Source organism: Lissotriton vulgaris, chromosome 3_1 (assembly GCF_964263255.1).
Source record: "Lissotriton vulgaris chromosome 3_1, aLisVul1.2, whole genome shotgun sequence".
In the NCBI taxonomy this organism is placed as follows: domain Eukaryota; kingdom Metazoa; phylum Chordata; class Amphibia; order Caudata; family Salamandridae; genus Lissotriton; species Lissotriton vulgaris.
In genome coordinates, this window is record NC_141689.1 from 1037328664 (window position 1) to 1037346726 (window position 18063).

An 18063-nucleotide genomic window follows, 5' to 3' on the forward strand; every position below is an offset into this window, starting at 1 on the left:
CAGTACAGAAAAATATCTAGGGCAAACAAGTGAATATAAATCAACACAGGCTAGAATTTAACATTGCAAAAAATCACATAAAAAATCATTTAAAAAATGCTAGGTGCACTATTTACCGAATAAATTGAAAATTCAGCATCAGGGAACTGAGCGCAATAGAGGGATGAGGCCATAACAAAGCAAAACAGGACAAGGCACACCCAGGGGATAGGAAGCTGGATCCCATAGAATGCCTCCAGAGCAAAGCATATAATAATAGTTTTGGCCCACAAAGGAACTGTGCAGATTAGCCGTCAATTTTATACTCTTAGGGGCCATTTCAATGCAGTCAAAAACATCTCCGACCGTCGGTCGACGCCGTTCCGACTGCATCAAAATGTCCCGTTCAGATTCCTTTCCGACCGACCCATTTAGATGGGGTCAGTCGGAAAGGAATCTGAACCGGATTTCCAAATGGCCTGCGGCTGCCACAGAGAGCCCGGCTGCCATTCGGAAATCCTTCATCAATACCTTGGGCGGCTCTTTCCTGGCGAGGGATTACAATGGAAGATTCCCACAGCCTTTCTGTGCCGGCCTTTGACACAGAAAGGATGTGGGAATCCGGATTTGGGCCCCCGCTAGCAGGGCCTTCAAGGGTGCAAGGCCTCCGGATGGCTGTTGATCCCTGCACCCAGTGGCAGGCACCTTGAGATGCCTGCCACGGGATGCAGGGATGAATTGCACCTCTGCTCTTTACAATGAGAGCATGCATTCCATTTGGAATTCATGCTCCCATTGTAAAGAACAGGATTGCGACCCAACAGTGTTCGGTCGCATCTAACTTGCTGGGCTAGAACCGGACGTCAGGAGGTCATTCGGTTCCAGTTCCCAAACGATATCTGACAGACTCCGGTCTTCCCGACATCGTAATCAGGCCCTTAGTGTTAATTAGGGAAGAATATTGAAGGGGACGGCAAATACCCGGTACACTGACTGAGGTGGAGTGAGGAGGGCCCTACTGCACCAGAGTAAAAACCTACCTTGGAATGCTCTTCCCCTTTGGATAAAATTGCTACTCTAAATAAGATTCTTAAACAATTTGTGTGAAATTCAGAAAATGCGTTTGTAGCATAGAGTGTTTTACATGGCACTTCTTAGTTCGAAGCTTACAAGAAGCATACTGTGGGATTAATTATTAAGTCCCTGCCATTTTTGTCCTGCTGAAATGCACTTCAATGAACACCTGGTTTTGACGATCACAAAAAGGAACATACTGAAAGGGTAATAACAGATTAGCCACAATATAAACCATTTATTGCTGGTTCCAGACTAAGATTATGGTGCAAGGAGATTTAACCCTGTAAAACATTCTGAACCTCTACTAGGATTTGATAAACCTAAGTATGGGCTTTTAGTCTTGGAGCGTAATATTTATTTTTGAAGGGTTAAAAATAGTTAATGAGAGAAAGCCCTACCGAAGTCCACCATTCCCTTTCCACGCCTGTTTCGGCAGACTATCCATTGACTTTGTTACTTAGTACCTGCTTAATTCTAAAATAATAACACTTTGATTGACAATATTCCATGTAATTGCATGGCAGAAGAATTTTAGAGGTGAAAGAAGGTATCTGCAGATATAAGTCATAGTTAAAAGGATTAGATGTGTCCTATGCATGAACATGCACTAAACATGAACTTTACTGGCTTCAAAATCATTTTCACTGGATGTTAAATATACGGTAAGGAAATGATTAAACCTATTTAAGTCATTATAATGGCCTTCTGTATACCTTATTGACTCTATTCAAAGACAATTCATTAAAACAAATTTAAAATAACATTGTAAATCAGACAGTTAAAAACACAGTAGAAACTGTTAGTGACCATACACGTTTACACATTGAACACTGACAATTTATAATAAAAACTCATGGAGGTAAAAGTTTCCAGGGGTTCATTTATTTCAGGAACTTGTTGCAGGAAAACTGAGAACCATTTCCATTTACATATTCAGCCTTCTGCACAAGAATGTCAATGCCTGTAAAGCTGTCTTCTCCACTAGCATGACTCTCCATATGAGCACATTCTGCAAGTTAGTGCACACTCTAGTTCTTTTTTAGCATCCAGTGATCCAAAAGTCATTTGTCCGGGGAAAAGGGCATAGCAATATGTGCACTGATAAAGTAGTAAGGCTTGTCTCAACTACTACCCATTAATCTCATTGGTAGATACCAAACATTTATGAGGCAATCAAAATGAAGCATGTTGGTAGAGTCTAGCTTCTGGTTTACAATCGCATTAAAATAAAATAACATGGAAAGCATTTTTTCTATTTTTCTAACTGAAAGTATTAACAGACCAAAGGGGAATAAGATGCCCTTTTAAAAGCCACAAACACTCTGGCGCACACAAGGCTCTGTATGATACTAATCAGTCATATCTATTTTCTGCTATAGTAGGATAGGGATATCTGTTCTTTCACCTATTTATTTTTCTGCAGTTTACATTGTCTGCTTCTTCAGAAGCAGAAGAGAAACTGGTAAAACCTTGGTTGAAATGTTGACCAAGATGCAGAAGAATGAGGAGAAAAGAGAATTCCTGTTCTGCCTGGAGTAACAAGGACCTGCAAAACCTTTTGCGCCTGCAAATTTTCAAGTTTCTTGACCCCATTTATAGGCAGGATCGTCTATTCATTATGTCTATAGCCGGAGGAAGAACTGAACGTCTAGCAGGACACACAAAAACTATCTTACACGAGGACCTCCGGGCTCATTGATTCCAACCCACTCAACTTTGGAAAGTTTGGGTGGTTTGGGCTGCATGAGCATGCCTCAGTTACCGGACACCATGATATGGATAAAAGTATGCATCGTAGAGAGATGCCCTATGGACATGAAGGTAAACAGAATAGTAAGCATGAATAAATGAAACAAGCTTTGCTTTTTTTGCAGTGTAATGCATAGCAAAAAAATGTGGACCTGCGTTTAAATGTCCTTGTGGTTTAATGTACATTGGGATGACAACCCAGAAAGTAAAAGTCAGAATAATGGAACACAGATCCACCATCAGGTGCCAGAAGTCAATGACATGTTTTACCACTCATTATGCAGAAAAAAATCATTCAGTCATTGACCCCTTTTGGACGGTGCTAGATAAACCTTGCATCCCTACCACTACCCGTAATCCAGAAAGGACCTTATTTATAAGAGAACAAAAGAGGATATACAGGGTACGAAGCCATGAGATTAGCTTGAATGATGATATCCCCTGAAATACCCTGAACAGATAACAATGAAATCCCAGAGGTCAATGGTCTTTCTGGCTATTTGGTGGATGTAGATGAACCCGGTGGTTGACATAATACATTTCTTACTTGTATGTATGGACAGTCTTTTAATCAACCAAGCCTTGACATTGCACTATTGATCCCTTACCATCTGAGGATATACACGAAAGAAAAAGTCTAGCCTATTATACCTCTTTTCTTTTTTAAAACACTCGTGACTGGGTCAGTAACCATAGACTGGGGGTCCAAACACATTTGTCCTAGATATATACATCATAAAGAAGGAGGATCGCTGGAGTAGTAGGCGCAGTGTAGGGTCACCCCAGCTACAGACACTTAGGCTTATGGCACGAGACGCCTTTGTGCAGAAAGGGTATCATCTTAAAGGATGTTGCAGCATCCCCTATGGGAAGCAACTACTGATTACACATACCTATACACTGATAATTTCCTATGGAGAAAACGGCTGATCAATATCCTAGGCCTTACACATTTAACTGAACGAAGGGGTCAGCTCCGATTATGGGTAACAAAACCCATAGTGAACGCACCAGCAACCGGTATGTGGTCCCATGCAGTTTCGCACAACCTCAACATGGCGGCGAGGGTTACCAATCTAGTTCTTCCCTTGGGCATACCTGAGCCACGTTGGTCACGTTCGGGATCACGTGACGGGGCACACCGTGGGTAAGAAGCATGTGGCGAGAAGGTCTCCAGGTACCTACGTGCGCTGGGAGGCGCGCACACACAGCTACCGAAACGGACTCACCTTGATGAAGTAAGCTGGGGGGCGTGAGGTTTGGACCTAGGAGCAAGTGGGTTTCCCGTATGCCCGCTGTTTCACACTTCTTGATCAATGACCATTTAATCACGATAGTCAGTGTGGCATGGCACGTCTCTGAGCAATGGTGCACGTGAGACTACTCAGTTAGTGGTGGTTGACAGAGCATGAAGTACGGTTGACAGTGCGAATAGATCGTACCTTGATTTAACCATCCATATATTATTATTTTGTCTTCCATCTACTTATTTAGTGTGTGACTACAGGGAGCCGTTCTCATCCCCACCCACCACCAGGTCAAACACGATTTCAAGTGGAACTCGGTAAGAGGTACCGAGATAACGCTCACAGGAGTGGACCGAGTAATGATAGCCCACATTTTTTAAGCATTTCGAGTAATGGTCTCACGTTCATTAAGGACGATTTGTCCTGTTAGACGGAATGTTCCTAAAATCACAATGTGTGACCACTGTGTCACACTTAACTAGTTTAGAGGGACAAGACCACTGGTTCACAAATAGTTTCTCGCTTTTGACTATTATGTTCACTGTGTGTGTTATGTTTATGTGTACATATATTTTCTTGGTTACAGGTAATTTCACGTAGTGTGCTTACAAAAGCTGCACGGCCTGCGCACTGACACAGGCTGTGACTCCGATCTACTCCTAAAGGTAGGAGACAGGGGAGCAATTTAGGGATGAAATGAAATGAAGGAAAATTTATAATGCACAACTAAAACCCGAAGGCATCAAGGCGCCTATCAAAATAAATCACAAAGAAGGCAGAACAGAACTACAGGTATGCTTTAGCAAATAGCCGAGTCTTCAGGGCCTTTCTAAAGGACTGCATAGTGGGAAGGGACTTAGTTTCAACAGGAAGAGCATTCCACAATTTAGGTGCTATGGTAGAAAACGCTCTGCCTCCCCATTTAGCTCTGCGAATACGTGGTACTGATAGCAGAGACTTGTTGGCAGAACGCAGAGTTCTAGCAGGGCTGTAGGGGGCAAGGAGAGGACCAATCCCAGATGACCTATTTCTCGCTAAGGCGCCATAGGTCAGACACATGATTTTAAAGAAATCCTGTCTTCAATGGGGAGCCAGTGTAGCGACTTTCTAGCGTTAGTGGCTGACGCATGTTTGGGTAAATCTAACACAAACTTGGCCGCCGCGTTCTGGACCATTTGTAGTCGCTGCAGCAGCCCCCTGTTGAGTCCTGTATACAGCGCATTACAATAATCGAGTCGGGAGCCTATGAATGCAACGACAACTTGCTTTCTCGCCTGCTGGGAAAGATAGTGTTTGATCCTCCTCAGAATGTGAATTATGCCCCAGCAGGTGGAGACTGTTCTATTCACCTGCTGACGCATACTGAGGGTAGGATCAATGAAGACTCCTAGGTTTTTAGCTAAAGCGGTAGGTACCGGGCAAGCTCCCAGTGAAGCAGGCCACCAAGTCGCCGACCAGATATCCTCCTTTCCTCCGAACACCAAGATCTCCGTCTTCTCACCATTAAGTTTCAATGAATTGTGAATCATCCATTGGGCGACTGCCTCCATACAGAGTCTAAAATTGGAGGCAGCCGCGCTGACAGACTGGGAGAGAGAGACCAGGATCTGGGTGTCGTCGGCATAGGAGACTACCTCTATCCCAAAAGATCTTATCAGTCTGGCAAGTGGGGTCACATAGATGTTAAAAAGGGTCGGACTTAATGCCGACCCCTGAGGGACCCCACAATGCACAGACAGGGATGGAGATAGGAACTCCCCCAGCTTCACTCTGTTCCCTCTGGTCAAGAAAGGAGGTCAGCAAACTAAGAGCGGACCCCTCCACCCCAATGTCCCTCAGGCGAGATGTTAAAACCGAGGGAGAAAGGGTATCAAACGCAGCCGTAAGGTCTAACAGGATGAGGAGGGTGGTCTGGCCCTTATCAACTCGGGAACGGATATTATCCAACACTATGGTAAGGGCCGACTCGGTACTATGTTCCCTCCTAAATCCGTGCTGCGAGTGATCCAGATGACCAGAGTTTTCCAGAAAGGCCGCGAGATGCTTTTTGAGGTGGGTTTCCAGCATCTTCGCAGGGGCAGGGAGCAGCGAAATGGGGCGGAAGTTTTTGAGTACCCCTGGGTCCAGTGTTGGCTTCTTCAGCAGTGGCTTTACCACTGCCCTCTTCCATTGCTGAGGAAAAGTGCCATCTCTCATTGCCCTATTCATGATATGTAAAAGGGGGGGCAGGAGAGTCTCCTTGCACTGCTTGAGGAGCTTAAGAGGACAAGGATCTAGAGGGGAGCCTGATCTGGTCTTATTTAGCAGGTTCTCTAGTTCCTGAAGTGAGAGAGGTGGAAAAGAGGCCAGGCGTCCTGAGGGAATATCCTCCGCCAAAGTTGAGGCAAGTTCAGAGGGTCCAGAAGAATCAGAGATTGAGGCCTTCTGAAGCTCTAAGGCCGAGTAGATATCAGCAATCTTTGCCTGAAAGAAAGAGGCTATGTTATTACACAACTGCTGAGAGCCAATAACGGGATCAGGAATCTGAAGGGAAGTCAGGGAATCAACAATCTTGAAGAGCTCTTTCGGGGAGGAAAGTGAGGTGGTACAGGCAGTGAAATATTCTTGCTTAGCTCTTATTACCTCCACCTCATAGCTCCTCAATAAGATTTTGTGAGCCTCTTTTTCCCTCAGATCCCAACAGGCCCGCCATAGGCGTTCCTGCCTCCTGACTCCCTGCCTAAGGAGTCTAAATGGCTCCGAGAACCAGGGGGCCGATGGCTTTTTCCTGGCAGAGTAGCGCATGCGGACGGGGGCAAGTTCATCAAGCGCCATAGTAACAGCATTTTCTAGCTGAGAGACCGCAAGACATACGTCTTCTTCCTGAGAGATAGTCATACTGGGAATCCTAGGGGCAAGGGTGCTATCAGTAATGTTCTTAAGGTTTCGCCGAGATTCCATCTTGCTGAAGCCCTTTTCATTGCTATCCATAGTGAGACAGGACAATTCTATTGGAACAGCATAGTGGTCAGACCATGAGAGAGGGAAAGGATCATTAACTGTCAACCTTCCATCGTTTGAGAAAACTCCATCAAGCGTATGACCCGCTTGATAGGTGGCACCCCTCACTAGCTGGTTCAGCCCACAGGCGGACAGAGCATCGAGCAGAGAGGTGATATCACTGGACTCCGAATTCTCTAAATGATAGTTCAGATCTCTCAGGACCGTAAGATGCTCGCAGCCGAAATAAGGTTCTAGGATATTTAGCAGGGTTTGTCCAAATTCAGTCCTAGAGCCAGGGGGGCGGTAAATTAGGACACCAGTGAAAGGAATCTCAAAGGTACCTTTTAAAGAAAAATATAGGGCCTGAACAGCATCCTGAGGGTCGGATAGCGATGAAGTTTGACATAGTAGACTATCCCTATATAAGATGCCCAACCCACCTCCTGTACGTCCTGGTCTATCCAGCCTCGCAAAGAAGTAGCCTTCTGGGACTGCTTCCACTAGGTCAGGACCCGAGGAATCTTTGGCCCAGGTTTCTGTGATAAATACCCAAGTGGGTCTTCTGTCCAGAACAAAATCCCTAAAAGCAACGTTGTGATTGATTAAAGAACGAGCATTGATAAAGAAACCATTTTCCCTCAAGACAGTACCTCCCAAATTACAACTATTTCCCGACAGACAGTGGGCCGAGGAGAGACCAGAAACCTCATGACCCTCCTGAAAGCAACCACAACGTGGGAGATTAGAAAGAACCTCAGGAGTAGAACTATAGTGGCACGGAAGGCCGGAAGGCTTTAGCTGTAGCAGGTCATAGCTGATAGCAGGGATCTATCTAGTCCTGATGAAAGCCGGTAAAGAAGCAGCCGCCGGCTGAAACATGTCGACAGTCTTGCAGAGTGGAGGGGTAGAAGGTTCATTATAGACCAAACATACCATCATTCACTGGTTGATAGGAACCATTTTAACCATAACCAGGGAATCCATCAATAAAGGGGCAGTTGGAGATCCCGGAGTTAGTTTTAACAGTGTTTTTTTCTGCACTTTGCTTTGATCCCGTTATTCTTTATGTTTGTTTTGTCTCCCCCACCCTATTGCTCCACCTCTGTCGTTGGCTTGCGCGGTGGTGTGTTTAGCAGCCCTATGATGAAGTATGCCAAAAAGTTTTGTGGGTGAGGGCAGTTTTTCCAACCTGTCGGTGTTCTCTTAAACATCTTCTAAAAAGCGACATTTTATTACTCCTACTTCTCTTTGTGTGTAAGACACAACATTATGCCAGTGGTACACCTCATGTCAGAGTTTGCCTCTGGGGGCCTATGACACCAACTTCCCATAATAGGTGAAAGACGCACAATCTTAGAAAGATGGAACATGATTTCAAGGGTGAGCACTATTACAACAAGCATGTCTTAATATGCCAAGGATTACCACCATTGTGCCAGGAAATGTATTAGGACAGGGGTGGGCACAGTGCCAAGAGAGCACACAAAATGCCATGAATTATCACTTCTATACCGGGGAAAGCATCATGATGAGTGCACCATATTATCATGAATAAGCACATATTAACAAGAATAAACACACATTATATCAGGGTCAGCAGTAAGCTAGGGATAGGCTAGAAATGCCAAGGGCCGTGTGTGTGGTCACAAGGGTGGTAAAGAGCAGAAATACAAAAATGATAACTACCCTCTTAATTATGGACACAAAGGTTTATACCCATATCCTTGCAAATCAACTGACATTGGTTATTTCTAGCTTAGCAGACACTATGCAGCACAGATCAATTCCTTCCTGTCACAGATCAATTCCTTTTTTGGCCATCTCAGCTTTAGAAGTGGCAACAAGGTCTCAGAAGCCTGCGGGAATGATCCTCTTGGACGCAGAGAAAGCTTTCAACAGGGTTTAGTGGTGCCTCCTCTGGGATGCAATGGCTAAAATGGGGTTAGGAATTCATTTTATTATCACTGTTAAAATCTATGGAGAGTGTGTCCCCCCCCCTGCAGCTTAATCTGTTTACAGCTAACGTTATGGCTTACACGGATGATATTGCCATTTTATCATCTTTTCCAGCTGAAGCCCTTATTGGTATTTAGGAGCTGGCTGTGTGCTTTGGCGAGATATCAGGATACAAATTAAATAAGGGTAAAACACAAATAGTCACAAGCCTATCCATGGGCTCCCTATATTCTCGGTAGGCCAGGGAAGCTACATATGTAGAGGTTCAGCTCTCTTCTTGTATTAGGATATTGTAGGCCTTAATTAGGAGGGGCTCCATCATGATTCTTTGTCTAACTTTCGCAAATGGGATAAGCTTTATTTAGTGCTGACTGGGAGGTGTAACCTTATCAAAATGGTCATCTTGCCACGGTTCTTTTATCTTTGAGGGGGGTATGGCCCTCTCTTTGATGGGGCTATATTTTATTTCTTCCTCTGGCTGGAGAATTTCGGCAGTTATGGGTATACATGATTGGCAATTGTCGAGTCTCTTTACAGAGTATGGGATTTTCAGTTATATTTGGTAGCTTTCGCAGCATGTGATTGATTCAGTTTACCAGATCTAGTTTTCAATTGAAAACATTGTAATATATCTAGTTTTAACAGGTACATATACCTCGGATGCGACCCTAACATGCCTATGCTATTGCAGGAGGGTTTTGTACTGTTTTAATACCATATTGATATATGGCGGCTCAGTCGAATTATGGGATGATGGGTTAGTCCTTTCTTTTGCAGCATTGCAAAACTCAGATGCTATACATTGACATGGCAAGGGTTTTTTTTTTTTAGATACTTTCAGCTTAGAGATTTTATTGCTCGCCTTCTGCTAATGAAGTCTCAATGGAGCATAGCGTATTTTTGGACAGGTTTTGTCGTCTGTCTAAATGTTGCTGTATTTATCAGACTCTTATGCACTAGGGCTTCAATGAACAATATTTTCTGTATTTAACAAAGTGAGCTAAGAATTCGGGCTGGACGATTTCTTCTGATATCAGACTCAGTATCGAGATTGCTCAAAATATGCTTACTGTCTCTTTTCTGAAGATGCTATACAATATGTATTATATACTTTATAGACCGTTTATAATGGGTTTTAGAGAAACTTCTATTTTTGGTGCATGGGGTCAGATGATCTTACTCATATCTTTTCAAACTGCTCAATTCTTCACCCATTTTGGGCTGTAGTATTAGATTTTGTAATTGAATAAACTGCTACAGCATGATGTTATTTTGGATTCTAAGGCTATTATGCGGGGCAATTCCAAGGAGATACCCCATCATTTGGTTGAAATTTACTATGTTACAATAACGGTAGCAAGATTGAGCCTTGAACTAGCATGGCTATGAAGCGAGTTCCCAGATCTAAGTGCATGGGGGGAGGAATTTACTGAATATATAGATGTACAATATACAGAATAAACCTAGTAGACGCAAATTGATGAAGCAATGGGCACCTGTTAGGGAGGGGTTCACACATCCGTGCTGCACATGCCTGGTTACTACCTACATGAGTTTTTATGAAATTCACTTTTATTGATTTCTCTATTTATTTATAACCATTTTTGGTATTATGATTGCATGACAAATGTTTTGCTTATATCAGTAAGGTTATGAAATTTGCAACTGTATTTATGTTGTTGTTATGGTATCTGTATTTTACCCTTTGATACTTTTCCAATAAAAAAGGAGTAGCAAATGCACAAAGTACTTTTATATTTTCAGGAACAGACATACACAGTCACACATGCAAGTAGCTGATTAGGTCAGTGCACCGTACAAGAAGGTTTAGGCAGCCGAAGGTCCTGATTACCCACCTATATTTTTGCATGGGTGTGAGATGCAGATAAACTCCAGTGTGTGCCATGTCCGAGTCTCTCAAATGGGCAGCAATGTAGAAATGCAGGTTATTTCAGCACATCTCTCAGCTTCTCAGACTCATTCCGCATCGGACTAGCAAGACTAAGTCAACTGCATGGAGAAGAGCAGGTGATGGGCAGAAAAAAGCACAGGTGGATAATTTTGGCTCCATCACACCAAGGGGAAGCTGCCAGTAAGTGAACCACCCCTTAGTAAACGGCTGGAAGTTGAACCCTCTAATATTCCCAACTCATGCTAAAACTTTTACTTAGTAGTCTGCTTCTTAGACTTCTCCAGTTGTTCTCTCGTCTGCTTCCTTCTATCGCTCAATTATCTTTCCTTCCTACCAGTTTACATTACAGTTTATATTTTTAATATAGGATAAGCAGGTAAAATGATTACTCGGCTACTGATCTACATGAAGTTACTTCACGGTAAACTGTACGGCTGTTTTGGCTTGCCTTTTATTGTTTCTTTAAAAAAACTTCAAAAAAGTAAAAAAAATGCACGGTTGGAAACTCACCGACAATTTCCTCTGGTTTCTGCAATTTCCCGCTGGTCATCTTTACTGTTTAATACTTCTCCAATGCTGTCCGCACTTTCGGCTCCCAGCTGAAGAAATTGGAAATAACATAAAACATCAAATAATACTCTGATTCAGGACCCAGGTAAAAATACAATGGCAAACTAAATGAATGCTTATGTCCATTTTCCAATGCATTTTACCACATGCCATGTCATAATGCAAACACCAACAGTGATGCTGGTAAAAATATGCATCACCAGTTGTAATTGTTTGCAAGTAAAATGAAACTGCTATGAGAACATGTTGTGTGACCTGCATTCGCTGGTCTGAGAAAAGTTCAACTAGGTCTTTTCAAAATCATTTATGTTCAACCCTTTCAAAGAGAGTTCTGTTTACCAGGCACAGAGAAGAACCATATCAAATGATAGCCCAGATTCTTTATTGAAATTTATACATTTTCTTCCTTTTGAGCAAATGTCACTAAGGTTGTAATACGGAATAAGCACAACTAGCAAACAACCAATGTCTGGTCAATACATAAGTTCCCATCCCTTCAACCAAAGAGACATCAATTCAGTAGTAGCAATCATATGTGGCATGGAAATTGGGCTTTTTACATTTTATGGTGGTTTTGAGACAATCAGTATGCAGGTATAGTATGCTAGAAATCAAACAGCCGATCATGGAGTATGTGTCATACGATCGGAGAATTACTTGGATTACGTGGCTGTCATCAAGTAACATTTTGTAAGATTAAGGAACACCGCACCAACCACAAGAAACCCACTAAATCAGTGAGAAGGTGGTCCCATGTTCAAGTTCAGTGTCTTTTTTCACTACTCCTGTTCACAGAAATTGCCTTTCTTTTAAGCGGGCATACTATGGACCTTTCTGTCACTTCAAGTAGTACTGGATCCCAGTCAGCAGTCTACAGGTTTGTTACCCTGGCCTTCGTTGGTCTTATTAGGGCTGTGTCTTCTGCCTCCACCCACTTGATGGACTCTAGCTAAATTGAGAAGTAAAAGGTACGCTGTTGCATTTCCACAGCATAGCCACTTGCCTATTATAAGGGCAAAGTGGGTGAAATTGTATTGAATTATAAAACTTGCTTTGACTCACTCCCGACTGGAGGGCTTGTTTCTCACGCTATGATAAACATGTGAGGTTTTGTTTGCAGTAAGAAGCGGTCACTCCGCTGCCCAGGCCCGACCCATTAGGCTGGGCATCCTTTTCAACAGGTTTCGTTGAAAAATATAGGGAAAGCTTTATTTAAAGGGTTTAGGGAGGGCGTTTTTAGGGTGGGTATGAGTTGCATTTAAAATGTAAGTTTCAGGTATATATTAGGCAACGTTTTTTTAAAAAGGGTATAGGGTGGGCACTTTAGGATGGGTATGGGTTTTTACGTGGCAAGTATAATTTCAGGGTTTAGGGTGGGTATGGATTTTTGGGTGGCAAGGGTAATTTTTGAGTTTAGGGTTGGGTTTGGGGTGGTAAGGGCATTTTTAGGGTGGGCATGGGTTTTGGGATGGCAAGGGTAATTTTAGGGTGGTTATGGGTTTTGGGGTGGCAAGGGTAATTTTAAGGTTTATGGAGGGTATGGGTTTTGGAATAGCAAGGGAATTTTAAGGTTTAGGGTGCGTATGGGTTTTGGGCTGCGAAGGGCAATGATGGCACCAGCAACAATGACTGAGTTTGCCAGACTAAACTTTAATGTTGTGGATTGCTCCTGTCTGGGGCAATGGGCGAGGTATGGGGCACATTGCACAATGATCTCCTCAATGATATGTTTGCTGGTTTGTGGTTTAAGTTGGGGTTCCCCTGACTTACCATGGCTTGGAGACGTTGGCAAATTCCTTGTTTCGGCCACCCAGTCGGTTCTGACTGGGAAGTGCTGGGCACCTGGTGTTCCTTTGTGGGAGGATTCCGGTGTTGATGTGTATTGTTGGCCGTTCTTGGCTATTGCTAGGGTGAGGAGATGCTTTCGGCTCCATTGGGGGGCTGTTGTGGGTGGGGGTTTAAAGTTGGTGAATGGGTGTTAGGGGCTGTTCTTGTTTTTCTGGAATCTGTCTATTGTTTTCCTTCATGTTCTGACTGAACTTCTTTACTTCATTGAGTAGGGGAGAGACTGGGCGGCTTAAGATACAGGGCAGACATTATGGTACGCGGCACAGCTGAAGCCATGGCGTCCCAGAGGATCATTACCTGGAATGTATGAGGCCTGAATGACAGGCGCAAAGCGAGATTGGTATGGTCATACTTAAACAGCCATTATGCGGATATTTGTTTTCTTCAGGAAATACACCTGACTACGCAAACTGCTTTGCACTTGCAATTGGTCTGGATAGGGGAACAACATGTAGCGTGCTATTCCAACTATGCAAGGGGGGTAGCTATTCTTACGAAGATGGTCTGCCACCAACAGGGGAGATATGCAATGATGGCGGGCATCTTGGAGGGGCACCCATTTAGGCTCATTTCAGTGTATGGGCCTAACACTGATGAAACCAATTTGTTTACACATCTTTGGAGGCAAGTGGATGCACTCGGACCCGGGGCCGTAGTGTGTGGGGGGCAGGAGATTTTCTAATAACAGATAAAGGCTGATGGATGTGTGGCGGGTCAGGCATGTAAATGTAGCGTTGGGGACATGCATTTCTTCAGCGACCTCCTCCTGGTCAAGAATTGATTACTGGCTTACCACTAGAGATGTATACACATGGTTAACTTCTGTCTCTCATTTGCCGAAGACACTCTTGGATCACTCTCCGGTGCTCCTTGAGGTCTCTGTACCAAACTACCCTGATCGGGCATTTGCATGGCAATTTGAGCCCGGAGCCCTGAGGGACTAGGTATTCCATGAAGCGGTCGGTGGAGTCCACCTCCGTACTCTGGGAGGCTTGTAAAGCATTGATTAGGGAAGAATGTATCGATAAGCAGGCGGGCATCCTCCGAGGGCTTAGACGGGATTTACACCGCCTCGAAAATGAGATACGAGCTCGCAAGTGCGAATACTACGATACTAAGAGCAGAACGGCTGGTTCATATTTACGCAGTAAAATGGACTAGTTTGAGGAAACTGCAGTGCGCTAAAGACGCTATTTGGGACAAGAGGAGCAGGCCAGACGGTACAGTGAGGGTGCCCGAACAGGGAAGGCTCTGGCTGGCCTATTGCGAAAACCCTCGGCCAATGATTACATCTCTGAACTGCTTAAGGATAGGGAAGAATTGGTAACTGGCCAGGTAGCTGTACAGGAGGAAATACTGCCCTTCTACTCCTCCTTGCATCAGACAACGCACATGCAGGACCCTTACCCTATTTTACAGCATTTTTTGACTCAATTCGACTACTGTGGATTGGGTGGTCATCGCAGTTTTTTAGATGAATCCTTCATGGAAGGAAAGGTTGTTGAGGTAATTATGGCTCTCCTTGGCGACAAGGCATCCAGGCTTGGATGGCTTAATAGCCGCATTCTACAAAGAGTATGCGCCTATTTTGCCACAACATTTGATTAACATATTTAGTGAATCCGTGGAGAAAGGAGTATTGCCCCCAACACTTAGAGAGGAACTCGTCATCACTATTCTAAAACCCAATATGGATCCGCAGAATATTAAAGTGGATAATAAAATGTTGGCCAAATTGATTGCTTCACAGCACCTTCTGCTGCTTCCTTTAATTGCCCGCCCTGATCAATCGGGATGTGTTCCTGGGAGAGCCACTGTGCATAATTTGCGCACCTTTTTTTCTGTCCTCCAAGAGATTGAGCTGTGGCTCGCAGAGGCAGCAATTTTTGGGGAAGCCACTAAGGCAATGGATTCACTTGAATGGCCGTACCTGTTTACCTCACTGACTCGCTTAGGTATTAGCCCTAAATGTATTCAGTTGATTGGTCTTTTTTATACGAGCCGCTCAGCAAGTCTTCGGATTAATGGAGTCGTCAAGCCATTGTTTTCTTGGGGCACGCGGCAGGGATATGATCACCTATACTTTTTGCTATTGAACCCCATGCCACGTATCTCCGACAGCATCATGCGCATCAGGCCTGGCGTTCACCCCAGGGTGGTGCTGGTCTCAATGTACGCAGATGATGACACATTATATCTTAAACACCCTGCTAGAAATTTGAACCCTCTTATCAGGGAATTCATAAGAATAGGCATGCTCTCTGGCACCTTCATTGATTGGGTTAAGTTAGTGGTTTTTCCACTCACAGATGCCGCTGAGGAGTTCTTCTCGGACTTCCCCCTTCGCTGGGCGAAGGAACCAATTAAGTATTTGGGAATATGGCTGAGCCGAGAGCTGGATGTCCTTTGAAGAGTTAACTAGGATTATGTGACGGACTGGCTGGAGAGTTAAGTGTTTGCATGGGCTCACCTTCCTCTTTCTATGGCCGGCAGATGGCTATAGCTAAAACAATCATATTGCTTAAATCAGCCTTTCTTTGCCACTCACTAGTAGTTTTAGGCATTGGTTGCGACCGAGGCTGGTGACATTAATGTGGTTGAAAGGCAGCCCAGGATCCCCTGGGAGGTCTTTACCCTGCCATTGAGCAGAGGAGCATAGGCCCGCCCGATACGTATTTATACTATTACTGTGCGCAGGCGCAATTTGTTTGATTGGTTGTGCCCTACACAGTTTATGGCACACACAGCAACTGACCATGATCTTTTGGCACCCGAATCACTCTCTATGGTGCTATAAAGGATGCAGTCTCAAAAGCGGACGGAGGTGGACAAGATTGGGTGTACATTTGGCCATGGCATGAACTCCATTGTTGGGCTATATTGGAGAATGTGTTGTCCCTCTTGGTTACATTGCACTCAATATGCAAGAGTGGGTGATAGACTAAGATTCCAGCTTACTACGGTGGGAGCAGTGTTCCCTGAGGGGGTATTCATTTTGCCACAGCTTCTATTTTAAGAGGACACAATGAACTTGCTTCACAGATTCACATACTATCAGATTAAAGCTGCCATGCATGTAAAATATGCTTCCTTCCCTGCCGCGCCCCTGAAAATTGCATGCACTTGATGGACTTCCAGCACACCCTTCCCCGTGAAAGTTGATAACCAGACTATACTCGGACATGCAGCGCACTGCCCCCGTTTGAGCCCCTACTGCCTGTTCAGAATGTGAGATTTCACTGGGAGTGCCCATCTCTGAAAACATATGGATCTTCTGTTGTGCGCCCTTGAGGGCACTCTCGTCTAACTACAGGCTACTACGGATTCATTTTAAGTTTCTGCACAGGCTCTACCGGACGCCAGAGTGGTTCTGCAGAAGGGGGCGCTTAGATGAGGCACGCTGCAGTAGATGCTCAAACCCATATGCACATTTTTTTGCATATGGCAAGGAATTGCTTAGCAATTCGGAGATATTGGGAATCTATTATGGATTCTATAGAAGAGATGACGGGGCTAAGATTAGATCGCACACCACTCACTGCCTTGTTGAGATATGTCAAGAATTCCTGCCAGAGTTTCGCGAGTTAGTTGAGCTGTCACTGCTTCTGGGTAAGAGAAGGGTTGCGATGTGCTGGGGGCGCAGACAATGCATGCGGCTAAAAGGATTGGCTGAGAGACGCCTTGTACTCCCAGAATCAGTCAGGACTTATTGGGATCTGATGCCGGCCGCCTACCGTCCCAGAGACATCTGCAAACCATTTTGGGTCTGTATGCACTTGCATGGATTGGCCAAAGATGCCACAGATAAGGTTGGGATTCTGTGCAGAGTTGAACAACTTCCCCTAAATAGATCCCATAGACTCAGGCGATTGTACGGTTAGTGCTTGCACTCCTTTTTACTCGGTTTTCTTTTTCTTCATTCCTGCCCATTTCTTCTTTTTAGGTCTCGGCTAGCGTTGCTGCGCACATGCGCAGCTCGCTCGGCGAGATTTAATGTAAATGAGTACTTTTAGAAAAGGGCTTTAAGCCCCGCCCCTCATTTCCATTGGCTGGCATTACAGTTTATGCTAAACGGTGGCCAGCCATTGGAAAAGAGCTTGGTATGTTGCCTCCCTTTGGCTTTTTGGGACGGCCCACTTGGACGAGCTCACCTGCTTTCCGTGCGTCGTAAAAGTTTTCTTATCTTTATGTGGCCATGTGTTTCAAACACATGGCCCCATAAAGACAAGAGATCCGGCTGCAGCGCGGTCCAAGTCTAAGTCAAAAAATGTTTTCTATTTCAGAATTTGACAGGCTAGGCTTCATCATTAACACGGCGCCCTCTATACTTTATGCACAGCTCTGCACATAATCTTGGCGCCCGCTCAATGTAGTTTAATATGCATGGGCACCATGCTTAATCACAGCGCCCGCTTAATTGTAGACTACTTTTTACCCTTCATTTACGGCTCCACTGCAAGCTGACAAGCAGGCGAGCCTTTCCACTGCAGCCCCTGGACTGATAACATCTTCCATAATGTACCCCTCCACAGTAAACGTCTCCCGTTCACTTTAAAAACGCAAAATACGAGCTGTTTTCTATCCAGGCTGTTGTGCTGCGGTATTGCGCTGTGCGTCCTTTAAAGAGCTGCAAAGTGTCCTAATACCCGAGACATTTACTCCATGAAAGTGCAAAGTATTCCGTCTTGATGTAATGAGCCATCTGTCATTTAACATCGCTCCTGGATGTAGAGTGGAATGAAT

At 44.4% G+C, this 18063-nt stretch overlaps 1 protein-coding gene across 1 annotated transcript in view; it reads right to left on the reverse strand.

Annotated features, from left to right (window-relative positions):
* The window catches only part of METTL14 (methyltransferase 14, N6-adenosine-methyltransferase non-catalytic subunit), a 205733-nt gene that overhangs the window by 163324 nt on the left and 24346 nt on the right, over window positions 1-18063 (reverse strand). Inside the window, exon 2 of the mRNA XM_086961446.1 lies at window positions 11413-11501. Within this exon, the coding sequence (XP_086817572.1) occupies window positions 11413-11501 (89 nt within the window). The remainder of the gene's footprint in view (window positions 1-11412; window positions 11502-18063) is intronic.